Source organism: Aricia agestis, chromosome 14 (genome assembly GCF_905147365.1).
Source record: "Aricia agestis chromosome 14, ilAriAges1.1, whole genome shotgun sequence".
Lineage (NCBI taxonomy): Eukaryota > Metazoa > Arthropoda > Insecta > Lepidoptera > Lycaenidae > Aricia > Aricia agestis.
This window is the reverse complement of record NC_056419.1, coordinates 1246658-1261971: the sequence shown is the minus strand read 5'-3', so window position 1 is coordinate 1261971 and position 15314 is coordinate 1246658. Positions and strand designations below refer to the sequence as shown.

Here is a 15314-nt window from a genome sequence, read left to right as displayed (position 1 = left end):
AAGCAGCTAACTTGTAAAATAACTTTGACGCTAATAACTAGTTCGTAATGTGTCATTTGGCATACAAGGTCCTAAACTATTGAAGAAACTTGAGATCGGGTGTACAGCTGTATTTTATCATCATCATCATACTAACTGAGGGCTGCTAATGTATAATGAAAATAATGAACCACAGAATTTCATACAATTTTTTACATGTAATTGTATATTAATGAACAACAGAATTTCATATTATTTTTACATATTATAAGTATAAAAAGTTTTTCCTCCGGGACTGGTCACAAATATTAATCACACCTTATCTTATGGATTAGTACCATGTCGCGAATCGCGATACTGAGTCGTACTGTAATTATCTTAATCTCAGTTGTGATAAAAAGAGGGCGTTTGTGACCACTGAATTACGCAATCAAAATATAACTACAATTATATTCAGAGACATTTAACACCTCCATCGTGGGTATCCTAGACAATATATTTTCAATTGTTATGTTGTTATAAGTATATCAATCCCCAAGTGGCTGCCGCTTGGGGATGGACGGGTTAGTGATAATTAAACTTAAATTTAATGAAGAGTTTGACAGATTGAGGCTTATGCCAAAATCTTCATTAATTAATTACAGTTAAGTATTAATATTCGTCTCTGATTGCGGCAGTAAGACGGTCAAAGGTATATTTATTTGCACCTTACTAACAAAAAAGTCGACAATTTGTAGACAGAGGGACGGAGCTATCTTTCAAGAAGAGAGCGTATTCCCTCATAAAACAACGCACCTGCAACTCTTCGTTCGATTGTTTTCTCGTTAGTCGTTTGCCCCTAATTAAAAAATGATACAGAATTTATAGATAAGTAATATATTATTATAAATCACTACCTTAGTATGTTCTTAATTTACATTCTAAGAAGCTAACCTATTCTTTCAAATGAAGCTATAGTCAACAAGGTCTGACACTCAGACAGATCCACTTAGCATTTGTAATATTAGTATGGATCTATTGGCTCATGAATTATTCAGACTTTAGAGTTAACGCTACCGGATGTAGATTGTAGACTCAAAAAATACTTTTCTCACCTCCGGGCGAAAACGTCAACTTTCTTCCCGCTGCGCTTACCGATGTTGCCGTTTTCCGCCTCCGTCGAAGAGAAAAATAGTATACGCACCATGGGCACTGCTCATGGTGCCCATGCAATTACATGTTTGCGGATTTAAATGTAGGCACTCGTGTTCATGGGCAACTAATTTGGGTACTACATTACTTCTGTTTTGGCTTGAGCTTACATATATGACTTTGGTCTTATTGTTGTTGATCACAAGCCCAACATCATGTGACCATTTTGCTAGCAAGGTGAAGTCTTCTTGTAAACGTTGGAGGGCTATGTTTATATCCTCGTCGGCTGAGATGAGGCACGTGTCGTCGGCAAATTGGAACAGGATACAGTTTTTAATTAGGTATACTAAGTCGTTTACATATGTAATAAAGTGGCATGGCCCAAGCACTGAGCCTTGGGCTGTGCCCGTTTAATAATAAATTACGATAAGATAATGTATAAATATACATTAAGTGCTCGTATTCGGCAATAAACGAAACAGCGTCATTTGCCGACAATATTTCGCCGACAAACCGACATATCGCCGACAGGTATCAGGAACCACTTGTCAAGCTAATCCTAGTATACATTTAGGCAGATATTATTGCTTTTCGATCATGGGAATCACCACCTGATAGAATATTAGATAACAATAGAGAACATAGGAGGAATCTAAACCAGTAACCTAACATTTGTATAATGCTTAGACTAATGATATTAACTTAAGTAATGTTAACATGACACACAACTGAATCGGATGAACTGTAGAAGTGTTTTATCTATAAAAATTAAAACTATAAAATCATAATAATATTACTTAACTATTATTGTTCACTTCGACTTTATTAAACAATCATATTAAGCTAATGCTAAGTATCTCGTTTTCCTAAACAAAGTACTAAATGAAATGAGCATAGTCCTTATTGAGAAAGTTAAAAAGCAGAAAAACAAAAAGTACATATCTCCTTTAGATGGTAACATTTTTAACCGACTTCATTAAAAAGGAGGTTATCAATTCGACGCGTATGTATGTTATATTTCCAGAACTACCCAATTGTCGTATATGTTAGTCTATATCAATTATCAGCGTCTGAACAAAATATGTGCCAAATTTCAAAAGTGTACTTATGTATGTAATATGTTTGTATGTAAGTATGTATGTATGTATGTATGTTTTTATGTTTGTGTTCGCATATCTCTGGAAGTACCATACCGATTTCAGTATTTTTTTTTGTTGTACTAGGTATTGTTCAACTTAGGGAATAGTAAAAGTTTCATCAAAATCGGTTTAAGTTTCGATAATCGAGTTTTAATTCTCAATTACGTACAATTTTGAAGTTGGTTTTATCTTTTTAAAATACAGTTTTTAAATAATTGTCTTACATTTTCCGTAAAAAATGTTACGATGACATACAAAATTGACATATTATCTTTGTGAAAAACGAAGGTACAAATTACAACTATTTTTAGCATTAATAAAATGCTTAGGTAATTACAGTATTTCTTGGTACCTATTCATATTCATTAAATGTTAGTTTTTAAGTAATTATTATCATAAAATATCGCTTTGAACTACTGCATGTATCTAACATAGAGCGGGCGCCATAGGTAGATGAGCATGCAAAATATGCGTGCGGGCGCCATAGGTAGATGAGCATGCAAAATATGCGTGCGGGCGCCATAGGTAGTTGAGCATGCAAAATATGCGTGCGGACGCCATAGGTACCTAGTTGTGCATGCAAAATATGCGTGACGAATTTCGCCAACGGATTATAATACTTAACTTTCATTATGCGAAATTCATCAAATAGTAATAACTAATACCTAATAATGTGAATCTTACCCCCTCTCCTTTTTTTAAATCATTTTAATGATATATTTCCGCAATAGTTTATACTTTATAGCCTGGATTCCGTAGCCAAATGGTAAAAAATGGAATCCTTATTATATAATTAGTCATAATATTATCATTTTAACGTTAGATATCTATTTACTATTAAGCAAGATGATGGTGACACAAAAATCTTGGTCATTTGTACCAGTATGGCGGTTCTTCAGGGTTCTAATTACGTAAAGGCAAAAAGGAAAATGATGGTCATAGCGCTTGCACCGGCGGCCCAAACGCGTGGGCGTTAATCGAACGCGTCGGATAAATAACGAGTGTTGAACGATTTGTTCCACAAAAATGCTTGTATTTTCAGATAGTCGAAAAAAAAGAAATAGGCGGTAGCGTAATGCCATACTTCTCTTGTGTAACTTACAGCCCGCCATACCGACGCGAATACATTAATTTAGATAAAAAACAATTCAACCATTTGTGCCAGGCTAATTTTTGCATAGCTAATCATCGTCATTCCCAATGGCTGCCATACGTTCAAAAATCGTTTAACGAAAAAAAAAATCACTCCTTTGCAGTGTAGGTATGGTGGCCATTGGGAACTGTCGGAAAAGTATGGCAAGGTGATGTTCGTGAATTACTCGACGATGATAAGCTATGCAAAAATTTGCCTGGCACCCTGGCACAAAATATGGTTGAATTGTTTTATTTAAATTAATGTTTTGACCAAGAATTTTGTGTCACCATCTCCCGGTCTATAACCAGTAATTAGTAAAGCCTAACTTCCTAAGTCTTACGCTATCCTAGGGACCTAGGAGTCGGGTATGTAACTGAGTGGTAACACCTCCGTGGTCTAGTGGTATTGAGCGCGGCTCTTGACTCGGAGGTGATGGGTTCGATTCCCGCGTTGGAAACATGTTATTTCCAAGTTTAGTTAGGACAGTGCAGGCTGAACACCAGATTGTCTGACAAGTAAGATGATCCATGCGTCGGATGGGCATGTAAAAAGTCGGTCCTGCGCCTTGGGCACTATAAAATTACTCCTGCGTAGCTGGCCTGGTTTCAATGAAACCGGCCACCGTCACCGAAACCGGTGTGGGAGCTATTATTATTATTATTGAGTGGTAAAACGAATTGATGACAAAGATGACATAATAATATTATGTAGAATTGCTACCATTCTTATCTACCACGGTTTACAACTTACAACTCACGTTTGCGGAAACATTATTTACTTACCATTAAATACTTCGTTCACAAAGTAAATAATTACTTTTAAGTCTGGTCTTTCGCTAAGTAATCAAGATTTAATTAATTGTTTTGATATCCATGAAATGATAATTGATAACGTAAGGAAAGTTGATACCTATTTTTCATGTTTTTAGGGTTCCGTACCTCAAAAGGAAAAAACGGAACCCTTATAGGATCACTTTGTTGTCCGTCTGTCCGTCCGTCCGTCTGTCAAGACCCTTTTTCTCAGGAACGCGTGGAGGTATGAAGCTGAAATTTATATCAATTACTCAGGTCTACTGTCCCTTGAAGCTGTGAAAAAATCAAACTTCTAAGCCAACGCAATCAAAAGATACAGCCGTTTATGCCGCAAATTTTCGACACTTGCAAGGGAATCAAAACCTACAGGGTGCTTCCCGTGAACTCAGAATCTTGAAATTTGGTACGAAGCAACGTCTTATAGCATAGATAAAGGAAAAATTACGAAAACCATAAATTTTTAGTTACATCACATAATATATATTTTTAGGGTTCCGTACCTCAAAAGGAAAAAACGGAACCCTTATAGGATCACTTTGTTGTCCGTCTGTCCGTCCGTCCATCTGTCAAGACCCTTTTTCTCAGGAACGCATGGAGGTATGAAGCTGAAATTTATATCAATTACTCAGGTCTACTGTCCCTTGAAGCTGTGAAAAAATCAAACTTCTAAGCCAACGCAATCAAAAGATACAGCCGTTTATGCCGCAAATTTTCGACACTTGCAAGGGAATCAAAACCTACAGGGTGCTTCCCGTGAACTCAGAATCTTGAAATTTGGTACGAAGCAACGTCTTATAGCATAGATAAAGGAAAAATTACGAAAACCATAAATTTTTAGTTACATCACATAATATTTTTTTTTTAATAATTTTAAACTTACTACCCATTTCCTCATAAACGCGTAGAGGTATTAAATTGAAATTCGTAACAAATACTCAGGTCTATAATACCTTTAAGCTGTAACAAAATCAAACTTCTATGTCAACGCAATCAAAAGAAACAGCAATTTAAGCTGCATATTTTGAAACTCGCAAGTACTCGCAAGGGAATCAAAACCTAAAGGGTACTTCCAGTCGACCTAGAATCTTGAAATTTGGCATGAAGCAACGTTTTATAGCACACATAAAGGAAAAATTCCGAAAACCTTAAATTTTTAGTTACATTACAAAATATATATTTTTTAATAAATATAAACTTATTACTTTTTTCCTCATGAACGCGTAGAGCTATCAAGTTGAAATTCATATCAAATACTTAGATCTTTGTACGGAACCCTCGGTGCGCGAGTCCGACTCGCACTTGGCCGGTTTTTTAATAATTTTAAACTTACTACCCATTTCCTCATAAACGCGTAGAGGTATTAAATTGAAATTCATACCAAATACTCAGGTCTATAATACCTTTAAGCTGTAACAAAATCAAACTTCTATGTCAACGCAATCAAAAGAAACAGCAATTTAAGCTGCATATTTTGAAACTCGCAAGTACTCGCAAGGGAATCAAAACCTAAAGGGTACTTCCAGTCGACCTAGAATCTTGAAATTTGGCATGAAGCAACGTTTTATAGCACACATAAAGGAAAAATTCCGAAAACCTTAAATTTTTAGTTACATTACAAAATATATATTTTTTAATAAATATAAACTTATTACTTTTTTCCTCATGAACGCGTAGAGCTATCAAGTTGAAATTCATATCAAATACTTAGATCTAATTGCCTTTAACCCGTGAAAAAAAAAAATCTAAGTCAACGCAAAAACGCAAAACGCAAAAGTACTCGTACAACCATTGATACCGCAAGTCGCGACCGACCGCCGCCGCCGCCGATAGTCTGCTGCAAGGCTAGTATAAGTGTTTCAGTTATATTATAGATAAATGATATGTGTTAATATAAAATAAAGGATTACTTAAACGATAAAGAGATCTTTGTCTTAAATTTATGCTCCTCCATCTTTCCCCATTGTAATGTTATGAATTTCATTTTGCAATAAAAATACCATAGTTATGACTCGATTGTCGTAATGAACGAACTTTGTAAACCTTGCAGGTTTGTACGGAACCCTCGGTGCGCGAGTCCGACTCGCACTTGGCCGGTTTTTTTTTTAAATATCTTTGGAAATTAATATTAAGAAACAAAATTGTTCGGTTAAGGAGTTTTTAATATAGATTTACTAACAATTTATTCAAATAAAATGTATAATTATCCTAGTTAATACTTATATTTCGATGAAATAGTGGGAGAAATACGTGGGAGAGCCATGCTTCGGCACGAATGGGCCGGCTCGACCGGATAAATACCACGTTCTCACAGAAAACCGGCGTGAAACAGTGCTTGCGCTGTGTTTCGCCGAGTGAGTGAGTTTACCTGAGGCCCAATACCCTAACCCCTACCCTATTCCCTTCCATACCCTCAACTATTCCCTTCTCTTCCCTACCTTCCCCTATTACCCTATTCCCTCTTAAAAGGTCGGCAACGCACTTGCAGCTCTTCTGATGCTGCGAGTGTCCATGGGCGACGGAAGTTGCTTTCCATCAGGTGACCCGTTTGCTCGTTTGCCCCCCTTATTTCATAAAAAAAAAAATAGATTTTTATCGGAGGTGAGTTTGTAAATTAATTACAGCCAAAGTATTACGTTTTATTGAAATGTTTATGGTTTAAGGTATTTTGAATATTGTGCTTTATATCTCATATTTTTAAACATTTTGTTATTATATTGGAACTAGGTAAACCGGGAGTCACGGAATAACAAATTGGGGTTTATCCTCGCCTTAAGATATTATTTGAATGTAATGAAGATCTTAAAGATGCAGTAAAAATGCAAGAAACAGTAAGAACGGCCCTTCTCAGAGCTTGTACACTACAGCCCCTAGCCAAGACTTTTTACGTGACTTCCAAAACTTCGTTATAGTTATGTTCGTCTGTTTATATTTTTTCTATGGAATTGTCATTAGACGAGTCGAACGTCAACTTCATATTATTATCGAACGCTTATGTCAATTCTATACATTTTGATTGGCGATTCTATAAAGAAGCGATAAAGAAAACGTATTAGATAAAGGGCCCGATTTGTTTTCTTTTCACTTTTTTACGTACTTATTCATAATTGTAGCAACATAGTGTAGCTAACTTTACGATCATAATTTTTACTACAGTACCGAAGAATGCTGATCAAATTGTATAATTTATTTTTCTACAGTTTTTTCTTACGTCATTTACTTTTATTTTCTCTGATTTCAAAACACCCAATTTCTGAATTGGATAGAACTAGGAGCGCGTGGGAATCGCAGACTCAATAGATTTTCAATTGTTATGCGACAGCCGGGTGCAGCTTGGGGATTGATAGGTCAATAGAAATGCCAAGTGGCAGGATTGTTGGCGGACAAGATAATCTTGCCCATTGTCGAGAGAGGTCTTTAAATCATATTAAAACATCACACAGTTCATAGCATAACAATATAAAGATCTCGACAGTACAGTATAACAAATTACGACAGTGCATTCAAATCCCCTTAAGTTACGAATACCAGAGTAAAGAGAAGTTAGTTCTGTTTACTCTGGTATCAGTAGGCCGACTCAGAAGAGATCTCGAAAATTATACGTTTGACATAACTACATATTGGCCGGCGCGCGCCGTACTAAGGGCCTGTCCATATTTCCTCGTCACGACGTCGTCAACGTGGAACGATACGTGGGACGGTACGTTTACGTGACGTGTAAATTACGTAAAATGCACATCACGTTCACGATATAGCAATATTGTACGTCGCCATCAGCCATGCCTTGTAAAACTGCTACATTCTTCACTACAGCGGGGCTAAAATGGTCGCTTTGAAGAATCATGATATGAATCATAATATGATTCATTTTTCTATAATCGCAAAATGCAACTCTGCTTGCAATTCATTTTTGTACTGATTTGACATTTGTCAGTTTGACAGTTTTGACAATTCATTTGCTGAATTGATTGAGAGGAATTGCTAAATGTGACCATTTTAGCCCCGCTGATCTAGATATGGACCGCACAATACGTATTCTGCTATTGTTAAAAACGGAGAAAGAGAAGAAAAAAGACATGCATTTAACGTTATACGTTGACGTAAATTTCCACGTTACATCAACGTACCGTGCCACGTTACCGCACCGTTCCACGTTGACGATGTCGTGACGTGGAGATGTGGACAGGTCCTAATGCGTAATGTAAGCCATACACGCTACAGTCTACCGGAGAGGTCCACCTGTGCAGGTATGCCTGCCCAGGTAGACCGGAATGTGTGTGGGAATAGACTTGTGCAGTTTTTTGGACCTGCGCAGGCGACCGGCGCAAAATCTATTCTCACACACATTCCGGTCTACCTCAGCGCAGGTGGACCTCTCCGGTAGACCGTAGCGTGTATGGCTTACATAACGCATTATGAAGCACTAGATGACTCCTGCAAATTCGTTTACCACGCGGGAACCGTACATTTTTCCGGGATAAAAAATATCCTATGTCCTTTCCCGGGACTCAAAGTATCTCCGTAACAAATTTCAGAAACATCGGTTCAGCGGTTTGGGCATGAAGAGGTAACAGACAGACAGACAGACGGATGGACAGACAGACAGACACACTTTCGCATTTATAATATTAATGGCCTGTTTCACCAGTTCCTGATAAGGCTATCCACCACTTAACTTGACAGATGTAGTATGGAGAATCTGTCAAATAAGCCTATCCGGCACCTTATCAGGAAGTGGTGAAACAGGCCCTAAGAGTATAGAAGTATAGATAGTATGGAAGTATGGTTGTTGAAAGTGACAGTCGCGTCCAACTCTCGTATATTCGCCCGTTTGTTTGAAGTCGAGGTACTCTATTAGTTCTGTCTACTCTGCGAATACGTTGTCAACAATGCTAAACCCTTGCAATTGAGGTGAGTGTGTCGGTCTGGTCCTTTATGGCGGAATAAGGATAACTCCTTGTCCCACTTACTGCTAACTGCTCGCTTCCTGCTCCGTCACCTTAACTACCATCCGTGTGAATCTGGAGGTCACACGATGAAATGAATACTAATTAAATCAAGTCTTTTTATGTAGGACATCCAATTGAGTTTAGTTTTTTCTGTAGGACGTTCAGTTTTTTCTATAGGATATTGAGTAAATTTTTTATGCCATGTCAAGCAAAGGTCCGAACATACCTAGAGTGCAAGAGAATCCTTCTCTTCTCCAGCAACAACTTTTAGAATGAGCTATAGATTTATAAGTACTCATTAGTAATTTACCTATTTAGGTATATAAATACATATAGGCGATACTAGACTAGGACCCATCTTAAAAAATCCACTTTTTCACTTTCTTCGCAAAAATGTAGTCTTTGCGTTAGCCGTTAGGAGGAAAGTGAATCGTCATCGGACATCGTCGGTCGGTGAATTATTATTAAATCGAATAGACGAAGAATTTTTGCGGCATAATATTTCACAGCAGATCCGAAAAATACGAGTATGCAGTCGAAAGAATGGTCTTAACCACGGAACTGATAACAAAATAACTTTAAATTATTAAGTAATAAGTTTTCAGAAACTTTTTTTTAGAGACACTTTAAAGAGCTAAGTAGACCTTCAAACATTTCCAGATGCAAGGTGCCAGAATGCGAGTCCAACCCCCCGACCTTCGAGATCAACGGGTGGGGGCCCTGGGCGTACCCTGAGGACGGGGGGTCCTGCGACCGCCTGCTCCCCCTCAACGACACCTGCGAGCGGGGGTCTTTCCACCCTATACTCACGCAGACCTGCAACAGCTGGGTCTACCAAAACACCGATAGCATGGTGTATACGGTAAGTTTTTTTCGCATATCTATATATTAATACGTGAGCCAAAAACTTTGTATACCTTTTAACGAAAAATGGGGAAACGTAGGTGAAAGAAATTTTGCATAGTTATAGTTTATATGGTGAAGGAGTGCATCGAGCTAATATTATTTTGAAATTATGCTTTTATCATAATTTTTTTTAACAAATAAAACCAATGAGTTTCTAAAATACTAGAGTAGCAATGTCTTACAAAAGATTCTCAGAAATGCGTAACCACTTTTTTGTTCAAAAGACAATGTCAAGTCATATATTCGTTATGTCATTATGTATGTGAGATATGCCTGCAGGCATCTTCGAAGTGGCAACGCGTTGCTACCGTAAACTTCCAATCTAGTTACGTTAGTAACATAGAATATCATTGAATAAAACATTACACACACTACAATACACACACTAGGAACGATGACAGATTTTTGAGTGACAAGCCTATACATATTACATACGAATTAAACTCTTTTATTTATGGTTGAAGTCTGTTGATAACAAGGTGACAAATTGAAATTGGATTATAGTTTTTTTTTATTGAATCTTAGATACTATTAGACAATGCTTACACGGCCAGTCTCAGATCAGCTGAGTCGCAGAGACAAGAGTTGAAAAGAATATTATGATAGTCAATATTTTTTCACAAAATATAGGTAGTAGTCCTAATGTCGTTGAAACTGAGGTCGAATTTCGACCATTGGGCGATCTCTAGTTCTATTTAGACATTTACATATTAAAGGTTTGGAATTTGCATTAAAAATAAGGCCGCAACAATTCTGGACCGGTTTTGATGAAATTTGGCACATATATTGAGATATTATACGGTACCATGATATACAAAACAAAAACACTTTTATCACTTGAAATAACTGGCGTGAAACCACTTCTAAAATTGCATGCATATTTCAATTATTCCATGCTGGTACTCCACTGTCTCCAAGCAGCTTTACGGTCATGCTTCAGTTGGAAGAACAAAATTTCAGGGCAGTTTTATAATGAGAATCACTCTATGATCACTTTTGTTCCCTTATTGAGTTTACTCGCCTTGTAATAAATAATTGTTTACTTTTCAGTTCGACCTGGCTTGCGAGGAGTGGAGACGTACGCTGGTTGGATCCATGCATAGCGCGGGGCTGTTCGTCGCACTGCCACTCACCGCATTCATTTCTGATACGTGAGTCCAGTATATCTGTCTGTGTGACTGTCTGGCGGTCCTTTTGTATGTCTGTCTGTCTATCTGACTATCTGTCTGTTACCACTTCACGCCCGAACCACTGAACCGATTATGCTGAAAGATCCATACCAAATTTTTTTGGCATCAACTCAATCCATCAGTCTTATCGGGATGAGACTGGCGCATACCCTGGGGTATTTCACTTCCCAACGGACATTTTCTGATCTATAAAGCTTCAGCACTTGATCCATCTTCTTATTTTTTCTCGTTTCTCGTTATTCCTTATACTACAGTCAGTGGCGGCCTTACCCATTGCAGACCCCGGGTGGCAGGTCTTTTCGAGGCCCTTTGGCGGTCTATCTACCGCCGCCAATACCGGGAGACGGGATTCGGGATCTCATCGCCAAAATTCAAATAAAATGCTATCTTATGACCTTTTGCTTGACGCGAGAGCCCTGCAAGAGTGAGGCCCCGGGCGATTGTCCTGAACGCGATCCCACAAGGCCGCTAGTGACTACAATGGTCTTGCAGGTTCGGTCGTCGTGTGGCGGTGATCGGTACTGCGGTGGCGCCGGCTTTGGTGGGCCTGATCCGGTCGTTCTCCACTAGCTACGTCATGTACGTGACGCTGGAGTTCCTGGACTCCGCTGTCGGCGCCGGCGTCTACAGCTCTGGCTTTATTCTTGGTAAGTATATTGCGTTTATAGACGACTCTTGGGATTTCTTTTTTACAAAAAGGGGGAAAACAAGCAGACGGGTCAACTGATGGAAATCAACTACCGTCGCCCATGGACACTCCCAACATTAGAAGAGCTGAAGGTGCGCTGCCGGCCTTTTAAGAGAGAACGCTCTCTTCTTGAAGGTTTTCCGGTATTGGTCCGGCAAAACTGCTGATGATAGTTCGTTCAAGAGTTTTACAGTCCGCGGCAGTTACGCGAAAAACGCTCGATGGAAGAGTTAAGTAAAGAGTTAAGTAAGAGAGAGCATCAAGGTGATATGATGAGAATAGTATATTTCGCGTTGAATTATGGCGAAAAATGGCGTTTGTGATCTGTATAAATAAATTTTAATCAAAAAACTTTTTGAAAAAAGGTTTAACTTAAAGTTAAAAAATTTCTCCTTTAATATTTTAACTTTAAGTTATAACTTATAACCTCAATATATTATACAATTTGCATGATAATAAAAGCTTGTCGCGAGACTTAACAATTTGTCAGTATAAGTTAAATAAAAGCTTTTAATAAAAAGGAAATCCTTAACATTATTTAAATTGTTTATGTTATTACTCGTGATTTTAAGATACGTATCTTTAAATCCCGTAGTACTTACGTTCATTATTTAATTTTCCAGCTCTAGAGATGGTCGGGCTCAAGCGTCGAGTCCTGGGTGGTAACATTATATCATGCACCTTCGCTCTGGGCCAGGCTTTCGTCGCCCTGGTGGCCTGGGCAGTACCGGAATGGAGAACATTGACGAGAGTGCTCTATGTGCCGTCGTTTATATTCATCGTCTACTGCTTCTTCCTAGAGGAGAGTGTGAGATGGTTGCTCAGCAAAGGGAATAAGAAGGAAGCGGCACGAATCATATTCAAAGCGGCAGAAGTTAATAAGAAGAAGCTATCGCCAGAAACGATAAGGCAACTGACAGAAGAAGACGAAATTGTGCAAGATAAGCCGGAAACTGAACCAGAAAAGAAGAAAACAGATTCCATTGTTCTCCAAGTGTTGAAGTCTCGAGTGATAATGATTAGATTGGTAGTTTGTTCCTTCTGGTGGATCACTGTTACCTTCATCTACTACGGTCTCTCTATCAACTCTGTGTCGCTCGCTGGCAATAGCTACATCAACTTCATGCTGACTGCTCTCATCGAGATCCCTGGGTACTTCATGAGCTTCGTCACTTTGGATCGCTTCGGTCGGAAGAGTTCTATCATGTCCGCTTTCTTCATCTGTGGACTCTCTCTAGTCTGTTTGCCGTTTATACCTGGACGTAAGTATTAAATCATTGTTTTGTGTTTTGATATCATAAATTAGGGGTTTTAATTTAATTAAACAAAGAAATTATACTTGATATTGTTTAAGTAGATCATTATGTTAACTTTTCATTTTCTGTCACAGCCCCGATTAGTATTTGTCCATCTAAGAGATGCTGCATTTCTTTTCTTTCTCTCGTATTACTACTATCAGATGTTTTTTTTCCCGAAGACAACTTTTAAGTGTCATTCTTTAATATCATCCTTTTTATTTATATCACCATTTCAGACATCATCTGGCTGCAGACCTGTCTTAACCTGTTGGGCAAGCTGTGCATCAGTATGGCGTTCAGCAGCATCTACATCTACACGTCAGAGCTGTACCCCACGTCGCTCAGACACACGTTACTGGCTGTGTGCTCGTTCTGCGGACGCCTGGGGCAGCTGGTGGCGCCACAGACGCCGCTACTGGTTTGTGCTATTTTATATGATAACTATACAAGGGAGCGCCCATTAATTATTATGAGAGGTGTTCTAGAAGGGGGGGACGGTGTGAAGCTAAATCTTTTCAAATCTCACTTAGGGGGGAGGCGGGGTCAAATAATCCTCAAAAATGCCCCACCCAATTAATAGGCCTGCCTATGAGTTTATTCAAAGGATCAGGCAAAGACCACAACTGCTCATAAAGTTAGCATGATCATTAAAGACTTGCAAGTGATATGATTTGTTGCGCGTTCCGCCATCTAAAAAGATCTAGTGATCCAGATGTCTTCTAAGTTATCAGAACAAAACAAGTTCTGATTTCATAAATAGCATTTTACAACGAAACTATTGTAATCATTACATTTCATTGATTACAGGTGGCATACATGGATTCGCTGCCCTACCTCGTGTTCGGAGCCATGGCTGCGACATCCGGTATGCTGATGCTACTGACTCCAGAGACCCTCAACACCAACCTGCCCGATACCGTTACACAGGCCGAGAACATATCTGTTGTACCCAAACCTAACCAGAGGAGAGATATCATTGAATAGTCGGTCTCAATTTACTGGAAAGAAAGTAGCTTGGTAGAAGGCGGTTAGCGAGTTTGTTGACCGTTTGTGCAGTCGTCATTGCACTATCAGATTCATAGGCAGATGGCGAATCTACGGTAATGATGGTTTTCAATATAATATCAATAGGCACCAGATTGAGTCATGTAACCGTAGGGTTTTTCGTATCAATAGTCTTGTCTGTTTGACACGACAATACTTGACACGAAAGACCCTTCGGTTACTTATCTCTACGGTGAAAATGAAACATCGAAAACCCTCATTGATTAAGTAATGGTCAATGTTACTTGTGATCTGGCAGATGGGCTTGACATAAAATGACCAATTTACCTATGTCTGCCATCTGAGGGGTTAGTGCGAGTTTTATTCGATCATGCGCATCGAGCACGTAAACGCGAATTTATATGGGATCAAAGCAGCGCCATCTACTGGCTAACGTGGATACTGCTTTGATCCCATATAAATTCGCGTTTACGCGCTCGATGCGTATGATCGAATGAAACTCGCACTAACCCCTCTGCCATTGAATCAATTACTCTGGTAAGTTTTATAGTACTATAGTAATTCGCAAATACATGGTTAGCTTAAGTAATCAGTTGGGTTGATGCAAGTCTATAGTCGTGATCTGGCACTCCGCACTGCGCTTGACATAACTCGACCAAGTTAGGTCTGCCATTTGCCTATAAATATTCTGGTGTGTTTCTAATAGAAACTTTCTATCATAGCGTATAGTGCGCCAAGTTTTGATGCTACTAATCTTGCGCATTTCAAGTTACCAAGCTCTAATGCACGATTTCGTATGCTAGGCGTTCTGTGATTTTTAAACTATTGTTTCAAGGATTTTATTTAAAAAAATCCAGCTATTTAAGTAAGACTTAGCTATAGTTAGACCCAGTTAACGTCACAAGTAACCCTTACAGGGTATTAAGGTTCTAGTCTACTGATAGGTTTTAGAATAATTTACTGTAAAGTCATAGTTAAATTATATTCGTTACAGATTTATTAAACATAATATTATTGTTAACAGTGTTAAAATATGTTTTAAATTTTAATATTATTATTATTGTATTATTTTATCATATTTTATA

The 15314-nt window shown here is 38.3% G+C and overlaps 1 protein-coding gene across 1 annotated transcript in view; it reads left to right on the top strand.

Moving 5' to 3' along the window:
- LOC121733977 (organic cation transporter protein-like) overlaps positions 1-14618 on the top strand; it is a 41470-nt gene extending 26852 nt beyond the window's left edge. The window contains exons 2-7 of the mRNA XM_042124392.1: positions 9803-10004; positions 11099-11199; positions 11731-11885; positions 12550-13188; positions 13461-13642; positions 14032-14618. Of these exons, the coding sequence (XP_041980326.1) occupies positions 9803-10004; positions 11099-11199; positions 11731-11885; positions 12550-13188; positions 13461-13642; positions 14032-14208 (1456 nt within the window). The 3' untranslated portion in view covers positions 14209-14618. The remainder of the gene's footprint in view (positions 1-9802; positions 10005-11098; positions 11200-11730; positions 11886-12549; positions 13189-13460; positions 13643-14031) is intronic.
- Positions 14619-15314: the final 696 nt, after the last annotated feature.